General features: G+C 53.0%; 1 protein-coding gene across 1 annotated transcript in view; it reads left to right on the forward strand.

The window, feature by feature from the left end:
* Positions 1 to 13,918, forward strand: part of NLRC5 (NLR family, CARD domain containing 5) — a 92,033-nt gene that overhangs the window by 46,785 nt on the left and 31,330 nt on the right. The window contains exons 25-34 of the mRNA XM_006752861.2: positions 1,596 to 1,679; positions 3,240 to 3,329; positions 3,512 to 3,574; positions 6,118 to 6,204; positions 9,343 to 9,426; positions 9,911 to 10,000; positions 10,329 to 10,394; positions 11,011 to 11,094; positions 11,177 to 11,260; positions 13,545 to 13,631. Coding sequence (XP_006752924.1) covers positions 1,596 to 1,679; positions 3,240 to 3,329; positions 3,512 to 3,574; positions 6,118 to 6,204; positions 9,343 to 9,426; positions 9,911 to 10,000; positions 10,329 to 10,394; positions 11,011 to 11,094; positions 11,177 to 11,260; positions 13,545 to 13,631 — 819 coding nt within the window. The remainder of the gene's footprint in view (positions 1 to 1,595; positions 1,680 to 3,239; positions 3,330 to 3,511; positions 3,575 to 6,117; positions 6,205 to 9,342; positions 9,427 to 9,910; positions 10,001 to 10,328; positions 10,395 to 11,010; positions 11,095 to 11,176; positions 11,261 to 13,544; positions 13,632 to 13,918) is intronic.

Raw genomic sequence — 13,918 nt, forward strand, 5'->3', positions numbered from 1 at the left:
AATCATCTAAGCTTCAACTTTAAGAAACTGAAAAAAGAAGAGCAAAAATATGATCAACGGCTCTTCTTCACATTTGCCTTGGCATAGCCTGTAAACTTGTCTGTAGTAGAAAAGCTTTTCAAGGTCACTCATTTCATTTCAATATGTAGTTTCAATATGTAGTTTCTACTTTGCAACAAAATATACCCTATCAGTCAAATCCACATAACCAGTCTCATGTAAATTTTGATACACTGGAATTGAGCCAACAAATGGTGAATGGGCCTCTGATAACCTGCATTATGGGATCCCACTTTTCTTTTTTTAAAATATTTTTATTGATTTCAGAGAGGAAGGGAGAGGAGAGAGAGATAGAAACATATGATGAGAGAGAGAGTCATGTGTCAGCTGCTTCCTGCACACCCCACACTGGGGATGGAGCCCGCAACCCGGGCCTGTGCCCAGACCGGGAATTGAACGGTGACCTCCTGGTTCATAGGTTGACGCTCAACCACTGAGCCCCACTGGACCTGCTCTCTCTCTTTTTTTTTTTTACAAAACTTATTGTTACAGAACAGAAAGGGTTTGTCCATCCGGTGCTAGCAGAGCCAAATACTGACCCCGAGGACCGCAGGGGAGAGAGATGGGGTATTTTATTCCGAGTGCCCCTCCAGGAGAACGGAGGCTAGTGCTCAGATGCAGAACTGCCCCGTGGTGTGTGAGTTACAGACCCTGTGGGACAACATCCCAGGACGGGGGCGCTAGGGTTGGAGCTGTGCTGGGAGCTGACTGGCGGGCGGAGATGAGGTCATGAGTCCTTTCTCTGGGTGCTGAGCACAGCTGTGAGGTGTTTGCCAGGGTCCCTCTGCCCGGTCTCATGGGAAAGTAGCCAGGGGGGTCTGTTCCACCTTAGGGCTCGGGAGCCGAAACTTAGCAGGTCAAGATGTGATTGTAGCCAGACCATTACCCAGGCCTGGTTTCTGCTGCCTCGGGGGTGACTGATTATCCGAGGGGACGGTCTCTTAGAGGAAGAGAGAGAGGGAGAGAGTTCTAGAGCTAGGATTTACAACTAAGTGTAGTCAAAGTCATAGGACCCTAAAATAGCAACATTATTTTATGACCTATTAAAATCCTCAAATATCCCATCGATGTTTCATTGTCCCTGATGGCTTGTGTTTCTCACACGATGTTTGCATAGCCGTGCCTTTTGATACTAACCCTCCACAGTTGGCTTGTGCCACAAATTATTCAGACACACACACACACACACCAATGCCAGAATCTAGATAGACATGCAGGCTGCTCCCAGTATTTTTTGTTTTGGTTTGATTTATTATTACTGTTGTTGCTGCTGTTGCTATTATTATTATTATTATTATTATTATTAGCACTGCAGCCAACGCTGCAAAAAGCACTCTTCTTAGAAGTCAAAGAAAACGAGTCTGGCATAACCCAGCGTTTCCCATCGCATATGACCTTCCTCTCTCTCTAGCCTCCGTGATCAGCCAGGGAGCTGGTGTTCAGAGGGAATGTTTGGGGCCCGGCTCTGGCTGCGTGGCCACGCTCCTAGCTGTCGCCAAGGCTTCCCCACGTCATTCAGATGTTCTGTCTCACAGATTGTCCTGCGTGGTGCTGAGTGACCAGAGCCTGGACACCCTGCTGGGGCACCTGCCCCGGCTCCCCCAGCTGAGCCTCCTGCAGTAGGTGTTTTCCCCAGTTTTCTGTGCAAAGCCACCCCCTCCCTCCTCCGCCCTCCTTCCCTTGAGCTGTGTCATCATTGCATCTGTCACAACTGGGAGCTCGAGTCTACTTGCAGCTCTTTCCTTAGACTTCATCCACCTTCGGGGGTGTTATTTGACCCCTCTGGGCCTCAGTTTCCACATCTGACAAATGGGATTAATATTCCCCCAGGGATGGGACTCAAACAAGACAGTTGTTTCAAAGCACCTTGAAGAATGACAGGCCTGTGACAGGTGGGCTATGGGACTGCTCCCCACCCACAGAAGTCACCCGCTTCTAGAAAGGGACTCTCCAGAGGCAGGTCATGCTCACGCCACACCACTTTTTAAAGGTCACCGTGCACATTCAGAAAAGGGAACTGGAGCGGCCTCCCTTAAAGTATTTAAAATTCTGTTTTCTAGTTTCAGCTCCGACTGGTTAGAATTTAAAAAGGATTTACTTTCACTCTTCTAGCAGGTGGGAGAAGCTGCAGCGGAGGTGGAAAAATACAACAGGAAAATTAATCGTGTCATTCATAACAGCAACCTAAGTTCTAATGCTGAGGCTCCCGGGACACCTGAGCCGGCTCACAAACACCCAGGCTCTCCATCCTCCTGAGTCCTGTGGGAGGGAGGGAGGAAGGGAGGAGACGGTGGCTTTCCAGAGGTGGGCAAATTCAGCAGAGCTCACACCAACCCCCACGGCACCCACTCTGGTCCTACCATCAGGAGAGAACGGGTCAGGCAGGCTCCTTTGGACACAGAGGGTGGCGGGTTAAAATGAACAGGTGCAAAACTTCAGACCAGAGAGGGACGTCTCTATGCCCAAGTCACACAGCGTCTGTCTTTGGAGCCAGGTGGCCAGCCTGACGGTCCCCGGGTCTTACACTTTGTATGTTACTCAGTCATAGTGCTTATGCACTGCTGTGGGCCAGAGCTGTTTGGGGTGCTGGACACACTGCATCCTGCTCCCTGCCACCAAGACTCACCTGTTAAGTCTGTGCTTGAGGGAGAAATCTATAATAATAAAAGCATAAATGCTAATTAGACCAGATGTCCTTCCAAATGAAGCCGGGGCTGTGAGGGAAGCCTGGGTCCCGGGTGCCAGAGGGAAGCCGGTGCCAGCAGCCGGGGGAAGGAAGGCCTACTCTTGCACGAATTTCGTGCACCAGGCCTCTAATATAATAATAAGGAGCTTAGGTGTCGGTTCGGCAGTGCCCACACTCGATGTAATTAAACGCTCAGGACACCTGCAGAGGAAGGTAGACCATGAGTACAGGCCTGTTGTCCATGTAGGGGAACTGAGGCTCAGAGAGCTTGAATGACTCATGCAGGGACACACAGCCAGTAAGCAGAGCTGGGGCTCAAACCCTAGCCTGCTTGACCCCAAGCCCTTAAGTGCCCCTCTTGAGTCCCCACTTCCTCATTGCAGTGCTGCCCTCCCCACCCCCGGTTCCTGCCCGCCAGCCTGTCCCGGCTCCTTGCCCACTGAGCCTGCCCGGCTCCAACTTGCTGACTTGGGGTCGCCCCTTCCCTCCTCAGGCTGAGCCAGACGCCACTGTCCCCGAGGAGCCCCTTTCTGCTGGCTCACCGCCTCGGCCTGTGCCCACGAGCGGAGAAGGTGGATCTCAGGTGGGCATTGCCCAGGGGCAATGGGGCTGGTCTTGGGGGCTGAGCCTGAAGCCTGGTGGGTGTGAGGGGCAGGATGGAGGCAGTAGGACCCACGTCAGAGGCTGGGCTCCTGGAGGAGGGGTGCCTCCTGGGGGCATCCAAGGCTGTGGCCAGGGCGCTGACCCAGGTACCGTGTGCTCCAGGTCCTTGCATGATGCCACCCTGCACTTCAGGTCCAGCGAGGAGCAGAAAGGCGGGCGCTGTGGGTAAGTCCCGGGGCGGTGCCCTGGCAGCCAGCGGTAGTGGGACCGGGAGACCTGCCTCCTGGTGGCAAGAGGACAGACAGCAGAGACTGTGCAGAGCGCTCCCCCAGAAGGACCTACAAGGGGACTTGTTTCCTCCAATGTGAAGAGGCAGGGCTCCAGCCTGGACAGGTAGCTCAGTTGGTTAGAGCTCAGTTGGCCCCTTGAGTGTGGCTCTTCCACAAAATACCACGTGCGGGCGCACACGTACAGTGCTGTTGAAACTTCGTGGCCACATTCAAGGGGCCAAAGAGCCATGTGGCTCGCGAGCCGCAGTTTGCTGACCACTGGGTTAGAGCATTGTCCCGATATGCCAAAGTTGTGGATTTGATCCCTAGTCAGGGCCCATATAAGAACCAACCAATGAATGCATCAATAAGTAGAACAACAAATTGATGTCTCTGTCTCTCTCTAAAAAAGAAAAATCAATATAAAAATAATTTAAAAGGGAGCAAGCCTCCAGAGAGGGTGGGCTTTGTCAAGGGCAAAGGGGTACACGTCAGACTGGCCCAGAACTGAGAGCTGGAGGAAAGGGGCTTCATCACCGTCCCCCAGGCTTCAATCCCAGCTCCATGAGGCCTGGCACTTGGGGCAAGCTCCTTGTTCTCTCTGATCCTCGGCTCCTGCTGCTGGAGACGGGAGACCCCGTGCTGCAGGGCGCTTGCAAGGATTACATGAGGCAACATGTCAGGCATGGGTGTCACATGTGCCAGTGCCCCCCTGCTGACTCCGGGACCAGTGCTCTGTGGTTGCGGGCTGAGGGGGCAGGTATTGCGTGCAGGCGGCTCATGGGAGGGTGACCTCTGAGTGCAGAGATGACATTTCTGCCACTGGCTCCTCAGAGCCCTTGGACCAGACCCTTCTGGCTGCACCTCAGCTGTGAACTAAGAAGCAGAAGAGCCGATATTTGTTGAGCTTCTGAAGGCACCATTCTTTAGAGGAGGAGGAGGAAGAGGAGGAAGAGGAGGAGGGATCGAGCCCACAACTCAGGCGTGTGCCCTGACCAGGAATCTAACCGTGACCTCCTGGTTCATAGGTTGATGCTCAACTATTGAGCCACGCCGGCCGGGCTTAGCTGTAGTTTTTGACTCCTGTCCTAGCCCAGCGATAGTTTCCAAGCCAGAGGTTTCCAAACTGTAGGACCCTGACCGGGATGGGGTGATTTTTAGGGATTGGGAAGATAGCAGAGTCAGTGTTCAAGTTCATTGACTCCTTCAAGTTCATTGACTCCTTCAAGTTCATTGACTCCTTCGTGAGGTCACGATTCCGTGTGTCTACGGCCAGGAGGAGGTCTCGGTGGTGTGTTAGCAGGTGTTTAACACGTCTCGACACTAAGCTCCCTTTTAAAGGGAGAGAGCCCTCGGCAGGTGTGAGTCTCTGGCTGGGCTTTAATGCTGGGGTTTTGCTCTCGTGTGTTCTTACGCTTACGGCCTGTGTGTGGCACGTGATGCCAGTTTCCCATCTGAGTGAGTGACACGGGGTTGCCTTTTACAATAAAGGAGTTAAACCAGAATGAGCTGACTTGAAAATAGAAAGTAAAAATAGGGTGCGAGGGAATTTAGGACTGTGGGGAAAACGAGGAAGGAAAGTAACAGTGATAAAAATGTGAAATGTGGATTTTAGGAACTTTCTGATTTGAAGATTTTTTTCCCCCCTCAGTTGCTGGCTGGTCACAGGCTCTTCCTTTGCCTTGTTATATAGTTGAAGGTTAGGCCTTTCAAAGGCAGATTCGCCACTCATTTTCATTCCAGCAACAATAGCCTTCTCAAGAGTAGATCTCACCCTGCTCCCTACCCCATGTCTTTTCATTAAAATGACTGAGTTCTAGCTTGTGTGGCTCAGCTGGTTGGGCATTGTCCCGTGCACCGAAAGGTCGCCGGTTCAATTCCTGGTCAGGGCACACACTTGTGGTTTGGGTGATGTTTCTCTCTCTCTCTCTTCCTTCCTCTCTCTAAAAATATATACATACTAGTGGCCCGGTGCATGAAATTCGTGCACATTAAAAGGGAATTAAGTAGATCTGCTCTGGGCCTGCTCAAGCCGTGCCATGGTGGCTCAGGCAGGCCCCCCTGTCTGTGTCCCCACCCAAGTCCCTGACCCTGTTCCAGCCCACCAGCTCCTGTGCACATGCAGCCATTGACCTGTCGTGACTGGGATACCATTAGGACCAATTAGCATATTACCTTTTTATATATAGATAGAATTTTTAGTGACCCCAAGAGCTGGCATTCTCCAGCTGGAGGTTGAGTCAGAGGGCTTTGCCCCTAGAGGTGCTGACTCAGTGGGGCTGGGCTGAGTTCGCAGACTTCGCATCTCACCAAGTTCCCCCTTCAAGGGCCACCTCCCCAGAGGGAGCACAGGGGCGCCAGTGGGACCGGCTGTGGGGAAGGTGGAAGTGGATAGCCCCAGAGAGTCCAAGCTTGGGGGAGGCCACATCAGGACAAGCCAGGGCGGGGTGGGTCTGAGTGGCTCACTGCCCCAGCTCCGGCTCGTTCCCCCTCCCCCAGCAGGTTCACGGACTGTGGCCTCAGCCAGATGCACGTGGAGCCACTGTGCGAGTTGCTGAGGAAGTGTGAGGACCTCAGCCAGCTGGAGTAAGTATGAGGAGAGGAGCAGGGAGAGCAGTCTCGGAGCAGGCACCTGGGTGGCACTGGAGGGTGTGTGTGTGTGTGTGTGCGCGCGTGCGCACTCAACCCCAGCTCAGGAGAAAGAGACACACCCTTAAGGTTTCTCTGTACCATTGTATCCCTCCCACCCACCCCTACTCCTGCCGTAGTGGAGCTACTTCAGAGTGTGCCCTGAATCTAAGTTGGGGAGCCCTTCATAAGGGCCACAGGAGCCCGTTGGCCTCACGTTGATCAAGGCGTCGGAGCTCTGCTGGCTGATGGGCACTAAGCGAAGGGTCCATTGGTTTGCCTGGCAGGGGGTTAAAGGTACCACATGCCTCGGCCTGAGCGGGGTCCCGGAGCCAGCTGGTCAGGGACTCGTGAGCTTTCGTGCTGTTGAGAAGCGGTATCCATGTGGCCTGTCTTGGATGCCCAAATAGTGCAGCCCCCACATGGGTAGAAAAATAAAATAATAATAATAACAGCAAACACTATTGGGCACTTCTCCACTGACCTAAGTGCCTTAGATCGTCTTTTCATCCTTCTGACAAACCCAGGTACTGTTATCCCCATTTTGCACATGGGAAAGCTGAGGCTCAGAGAGTGCAAGGACTTGCTCAAAGTCACACAGCTAATACAATGTGGAGTCTTTTCACAGCTGGTAGGGATTCCAGCTAAGGGCCTGCAGGAGTGAAAGAGAGCTGTACAAAAAAATTAAATTAACTTCCTGTCATGAGGTGGCCAAGAAGAGAAATGTGGCTGATGAAAATAATGTATTTTATTTTTTAAATATGTTTTCTATTGATTTTAATAATTTTTGTTGATTTTGGAGAGAGAGAGAGAGAGAGAGAAAGAGAGAGAGAGAAAGAGAGAGAGAGAAAAAGAGAGAGAGAAAGAGAGAGAGAGAGAAACATCAGTGAGTGAGAGAGAGATATATCTATTGGCTGCCTCCTGCACGCCCCTCACTGGTGATTGAGCCTGAAACCCAGGCGTGTGCCCTGCTTGGGAATCAAACCTGCGACCTCTTGGTGCATGGGAAAATGCTCAACCAACTGAGCCACACGGGCCAGGGCAAAAATTATGTATGTCAGCGAAAAAGGAATAAGCAATATGTCTTTTGAGTTTTTTTCTTGTTTCTTTGCTTTTTTCATTGTAGAGGGCACTTTTTCTTATTTTAAAGATGATTAAGGGGCTTTGTGAAACAAGCTAATTTTTGCAGTGTCTCAGGAAAAGACGAAATAGATAAGCCTCGGGAGTGTCAAAATCAGGGGCAAAAGGAGTTCAAAGATGCAGGACAAAATCAGATACCCCAGGCAGGCCGGTTATACTGTCCCTACACTGCGGCTAAAGCCCTAGGCTGCTCCAGTGAAGGGAAGTAAGAAAGCACTGAAGCCCAGTTTCCGATATTGCATTCCCAAGTTGAAAGAGGAGCTCCATTGGGTAAATACAGCCCCCAAATACCCTTTTCCTGAATTTACTCTGGTTCCAAAATGGCAGCTCCCAACTGACGCGGGACAAGGGCATAGTCAAAGCGAATTGGGTTTTCTTGAACTCCCGCAAGCCTGCTGGAGTCCTGGGAGTGGTCAGCAGCTATTGGAGGGGAAGATGGGGACTGGTTAACTGTGGTGCTGGTGAGGGGATGGTGACAGGGACACGGGAGCTGCTGCATGATGGTGGTGGTGGTGATAATTGGCGATGATCCTAGTGAAGATGGTGGTGGTGGTGGCGGTGGTGGTGATAATTGGCGATGATCCTAGTGGAGATGTTGGTGATAGTGGCGGTGGTGGTGATAATTGGCGATGATCCTAGTGAAGATGGTGGTGGTGGTGGCGGTGGTGGTGATAATTGGCGATGATCCTAGTGAAGATGGTGGTGGTGGTGGCGGTGGTGGTGATAATTGGCGATGATCCTAGTGAAGATGGTGGTGGTGGTGGCGGTGGTGGTGATAATTGGCGATGATCCTAGTGAAGATGGTGGTGGTGGTGGCGGTGGTGGTGATAATTGGCGATGATCCTAGTGAAGATGGTGGTGGTGGTGGCGGTGGTGGTGATAATTGGCGATGATCCTAGTGAAGATGGTGGTGGTGGTGGCGGTGGTGGTGATAATTGGCGATGATCCTAGTGAAGATGGTGGTGGTGGTGGCGGTGGTGGTGATAATTGGCGATGATCCTAGTGAAGATGGTGGTGGTGGTGGCGGTGGTGGTGATAATTGGCGATGATCCTAGTGAAGATGGTGGTGGTGGTGGCGGTGGTGGTGATAATTGGCGATGATCCTAGTGAAGATGGTGGTGGTGGTGGCGGTGGTGGTGATAATTGGCGATGATCCTAGTGGAGATGGTGGTGGTAGTGGTGGTGGTGGTGGTGATAATTGGCGATGATCCTAGTGGAGATGGTGGTGGTAGTGGTGGTGGTGGTGGTGATAATTGGCGATGATCCTAGTGGAGATGGTGGTGGTAGTGGTGGTGGTGGTGGTGATAATTGGCGATGATCCTAGTGGAGATGGTGGTGGTAGTGGTGGTGGTGGTGGTGATAATTGGCGATGATCCTAGTGGAGATGGTGGTGGTAGTGGTGGTGGTGGTGGTGATAATTGGCGATGATCCTAGTGGAGATGGTGGTGGTAGTGGTGGTGGTGGTGGTGATAATTGGCGATGATCCTAGTGGAGATGGTGGTGGTAGTGGTGGTGGTGGTGGTGATAATTGGCGATGATCCTAGTGGAGATGGTGGTGGTAGTGGTGGTGGTGGTGGTGATAATTGGCGATGATCCTAGTGGAGATGGTGGTGGTGGTGGTGGTGGTGGTGATAATTGGCGATGATCCTAGTGGAGATGGTGGTGGTAGTGGTGGTGGTGGTGATAATTGGCGATGATCCTAGTGGAGATGGTGGTGGTAGTGGTGGTGGTGGTGGTGGTGATAATTGGCGATGATCCTAGTGGAGATGGTGCTGGTGGTGGTGGGCTTGGGGAATTCAAGGAGTGATGATGGGATGAAGCTGGTGGTGGTGGTGATGTTGGGACGGAGCAGCGCTGACTGGCGGGGTGAGGTGAAGGTGGTGATGAGGGTGCTGTGTGGGTGGAGTGGCAGCGATGCAGCTCTGACCATCAACTGCCTCCTCTTCCCTCCTACAGCCTGTCAGCCAACCAGCTGGGTGACGGCGGGCTCAGGTGCTTGCTGATGAGTCTGCCTCGGTTGCCCATCTCGGGTTCTCTTGAGTAAGTGATGAGCAGCCTCAAGGACCAGCCCCTGGTCCACCCCGTCCCTGAAGCTCCTCTGAACAAATCCACGGGACATGGGTTTAGAGATGCCCCCACAGCAGGGAGGGTCCCAGGAAGTCATCCACACTCTCCCCTGATCTCCCCAGGGAGCTGGGAGGTGGGCAGCCAGGGCCAGGATACAGCCCGTTGCTAGGCAACAGAGCTGGGTGCTCTGTGTGGGGCCGGAGCTGCCAGCCTGGCCTGTCCCAGACCCAAAGGCCAGCAGGCCCAGAGGGTGCAGCTCTGGAGGACACGGGGGCCACGCTGCCCGTACGGAGATGGGGCCAGAGTGGATCCCAGTGCCTCCACCTGGGGAATGGACACTTGGACTTGAAGGTCTCTCCTCCTGGAAATGACAGCTGGAGGGGAGACAAGGGGGGCTAGGAAGGGCTCATGGAGGTGCTGCCCCCACACCCCAGCCCAAACCTCGTTTCTCTTCCAGCCTGAGTGGCAACAGCATCTCTCAGGAAGGTGCCCTGTGCCTGGTGGAGACCCTCCCTTCCTGCCCACGTATCCGGGAGGCCGCCGTGAAGTAAGACATTGGTGCCACTTGCGGCTGGTGGGGGGAGCAAGGCCCCCACATGTCGCAGCCTTTGTCTGTGTGACTGGGGCTGGGGGCCCACAGTTTCCACGCTCTGAGCCCCGCATGCCAGGGGGCTAGGGAGGTCACGGGGGGGAAGGGCAGGCGTGAGTGTGCTTGCTGGTTGGGGTGGGGTCTCCTCTGGTCAGGAAGGGCCTCTCCCTCGTGGCTCCCCCAGCCCCGGCCCCTGCACCCCAGCCCTGTTCTCTCCGGCGCCCCCTGGCGCCTGGGTGCCGAGGATGCTGGCCAGCCTCTGGCTTCTCATACCCTCTCTCTGCAGCCTGGGCGCTGAGCAGAGCTTCCGGATTCACTTCTCCCGACAGGAGGAGGCTGGGAAGACCTTGAGGTGAGTGCTGGTCTGGGGTGAGGGGGCCTGAGGGGGGTGGGAGCTGACTCTGTGGGGCTCCATGCCTCCTTCTTCACTGAGCCCACTCCTCCTTCAGGCTCTCTGCCCCTCGTGTGTTCCCAGGTCGTCCGGTTGATTTGAATATTAGCCTTTTATTATATAGGATTTCCCCTCAGTAGCCTTGGCCACGGCCTCTCTCCACCACTGCCCTGGGGCGGTTCCTCTCCCTGTCTGACTTTAGTGTGATCACAGCCTCCAAACCGGCCCCCTGGGCCTGGCCAGGCCTCCTCCACCCATTCACCCCCAGCACCGGGGTTAGTCGGTGTCTCGGCCCGTGAAGGTCACTGTTGGGGTTCGGTGAGCTCACCCGCTCCTGCTGCTACCCGGAGGCTCACTAAGGGACTCACTCCCAGCACTTTCTTGGGGGGTGGTCTCTCAAAGAGACGGGGGCTCCCAGGGCAGGAGCTGCACCGTTGGCCTTTGCTCAGGACCTGGTCCAGGCCTTAGCACTCATTGGGGACCCCTTAGCACTTTGGGGGCCCCCAAAGGCCCTGGGGGGCTGGGAGGAAGCAGGACAGAGTTCACCCAGGCTCTGCCCTCTGCCCCCTGCCCTCAGGCTCAGGGAGTGCAGCTTCAGACCGGAGCACGTGCCCAGACTGGCCGCTGGCCTGAGCCAGGCCTGGCACCTGACGGAGCTCACGTGAGTTACGGGCCAGCCCGTCGGGGCAGCTGAGGGGCGGGGCTCCCTCCTAGGGCCACCGCCTAACCTACCTCTGTCCCAGGCTGAGCCGGTGCTGCCTGGACCTGCAACCCCTGACCCTGCTCCTGCGTCTGCTGAGGCGGCCGGAGGGGCTGCTCAGGCTCAGGTAGTGTCTTCCTCTGTGCCCCTGGGGGAGGGGGCGGGGGGTGTGAATGAGAGCAGGGCGGGCACTGGGGTATGGGTCCCCCCGGATTGTGCCCTGGCCATTTCCTGCACCCGGAACTCTTGCCACCTGGACACAGAGCCGACCTGCCCATTGGTCCCAGAGCCCCCCTCAGGCACACAGAGAGCCTGCCTTCCCCAGGGCGGGGTCTAGGCTTGGGGCCTTCAGAAAAAATAGAGAGATGCTCGGCCAGTTGTGCTCAGTGGTTAGAGCGTTAGTCCTTGGGCCGAAGGGTCTCAGGTTTGATTCCCGGCCGAGAGCCTGTACCTCAGCTGCAAGCTTGATCCCTGGCCTGGTTGGAGTGTGAATGGCAGGCAACCAACAAACGTGTCTCTCTCACATCGATATTTCTGTCTCTCTCTCTCCATACCCCCTCCTCTTTCTCCTCTACTTTCTCTAAAAAATAATAATAATAATTTGGAAAAATTATCCTTGGGTGAGGATTAACCAAAAACAAAAAACAAAACAACAACAACAAAAACTCCAAATGGCATCCAGTTGAGGTCAGAAATAACATCCAACAAATAGCGTGTTCGTATGTCCACTCCTGTCATTTTAAAACCTTCAGAAAGAGACAGAAGACACCAAAAAGGAGAATCATTTTGAAAACTCATATCCCATCACCTAGGTTCATATTTTTCGAAATTTGCTTCACTTTTTTATTTCCGCCGAAGCGTTTTATATATATCTATATTGATATATAGATATATAGAGATATAGAAATATAGAGATAGATAAATAGATAGATATAGGTATATATAGATATATTGATAGATATAGATAGATAGATATACCTATATATCTATCTATATCTATATCTATATATTATTCATTTCAGAAAGGAAGGGGGAAGGAGAGAGAAACACCAGTGATGAGAGAGAATCATTGATCGGCTGCCTCCTGCACGGCCCCTACTGGGGATCAAGACCGCAACCCAGACATGTGCCCTGATGGGAACTGAACTGTGACCTCCTGGTTCATAGGTCGATGCTCAACCTCTGAGCCTCGCCAGCCCGGCATTTTTAAATGTGCGGTTCAGTCGTGTTAAGTACAGTCACATTGTTGTGCAGCCATCGCCACCTTCCTTCTCCAGAACTATTTTCTGGCAAAACGGAAACTGGGTTCCCATTAAACATGCACTCCCCACGCCCCTCCCCCAGCCCCTGGCAACCACCCTTCTACTTTCTGTCTCCAAGTCTAGGGACTCATAGAAGTGCTTATTTCACTTACCGTGTGTCCTTCAGGTTCATCTGCGTTGTAGCATATGTACCATGTGTCCTTAAGGTTCACCCGTGTGGTAGCATGTGTATTGTGTGTCCTTAAGGTTCATCTGTGTTGTAGCATGTGTACCGTGTGTCCTTAAGGTTCACCCGTGTGGTAGCATGTGTACTGTGTGTCCTTAAGGTTCACCCGTGTGGTAGCATGTGTACCGTGTGTCCTTAAGGTTCACCCGTGTGGTAGCATGTGTACCGTGTGTCCTTAAGGTCCATCTTGTGAATAGCGCTGCAGACGCGCAAACATCTCTCTGTGTCTCTGCTTGCAGTTCTCTCGGATGTGAACCCAGAATTGCCGGACCCCCCGAACAGTGTTCGAAAATAAAATTTTCTTACTCTAAAGATAATGTATGGTAGTTGTAGAACTCTGCGGGAAAGCCCATAAGAGCATTAAAAAAATAGCACTGGAAAGAATACAGTATAACTGTAAAAGCAGGAGTATTTTCAGCAACTCTCTTTGTCCTGTGTCTAAGGTAATGCATGTGCATTTAGAAAGCCCAGAAAATATTGAAAACTAAAGAAGAAATAAAATAAAAACATCACGAGAACGCCACTATCTAAACAAATACCATTAACATTTAATATAGTTTCCCCATCTCTCTCTCTCTCTCTCTCTTTCTCTCCATACGTATTTTTCCTTTCCTCAAATAGGAAACTGCAATCATGTTTTAGAGACTGTTTTGTATCCTTCTCTGCGATGTAACATTATGTGGACCTTCAGTTTAATCTAAAAATATTATTTAAAAATAACACTTTCTGTTTGCATTGTTGCAATAACAGCTGGGATGAGAATGGTCATTCCTGTGTTATGCTTCTGCCTGGTTGTATAATGTTATAGTTTTGAAATAAGCAAAAACCCCCAAAGCCTCTGGGGTCCCCATAATAAAAGAGAACCCCTACCCACTACCCCTGCTTACCCAGGGGACCTTTGTCTGTGTCCGCTTCTGCAACAGGGTGGAGGAGCCGTGGATGGGCAGAGCGGGGGTGCTCACCCTGCTACACGTCTGCGCCCAGGCCTCGGGCAACGTCACTGAGATCAGGTGGGTCCAGGGAGGAGGCCCCCTCTGAATTCTTCATCGTCCCACGGCTGTTGGGACCTTCCCTCACCTAGATGTTAGTCTCTTGTCCTGTGGGGTGAGAGCCATGTGACCAGTGAGTTCTCTGGGTCCCCATGGTGGCAGGAGCTCCAGGGGCACCTGTGGGGGGGCTGCACCCTTGTTGGGACTGGCACAGTAGTCAAGCCGCAGTGCCAGGAAGGGGAAGGCAGCCCCAGATCAAGACCAGGGGCTGTTGGAGTGGGGAACCTCGGAGAGAAGGTGGGGGAGGG

This window comes from Myotis davidii, unplaced genomic scaffold, assembly GCF_000327345.1.
Source record: "Myotis davidii unplaced genomic scaffold, ASM32734v1 scaffold590, whole genome shotgun sequence".
NCBI classification, from domain to species: domain Eukaryota; kingdom Metazoa; phylum Chordata; class Mammalia; order Chiroptera; family Vespertilionidae; genus Myotis; species Myotis davidii.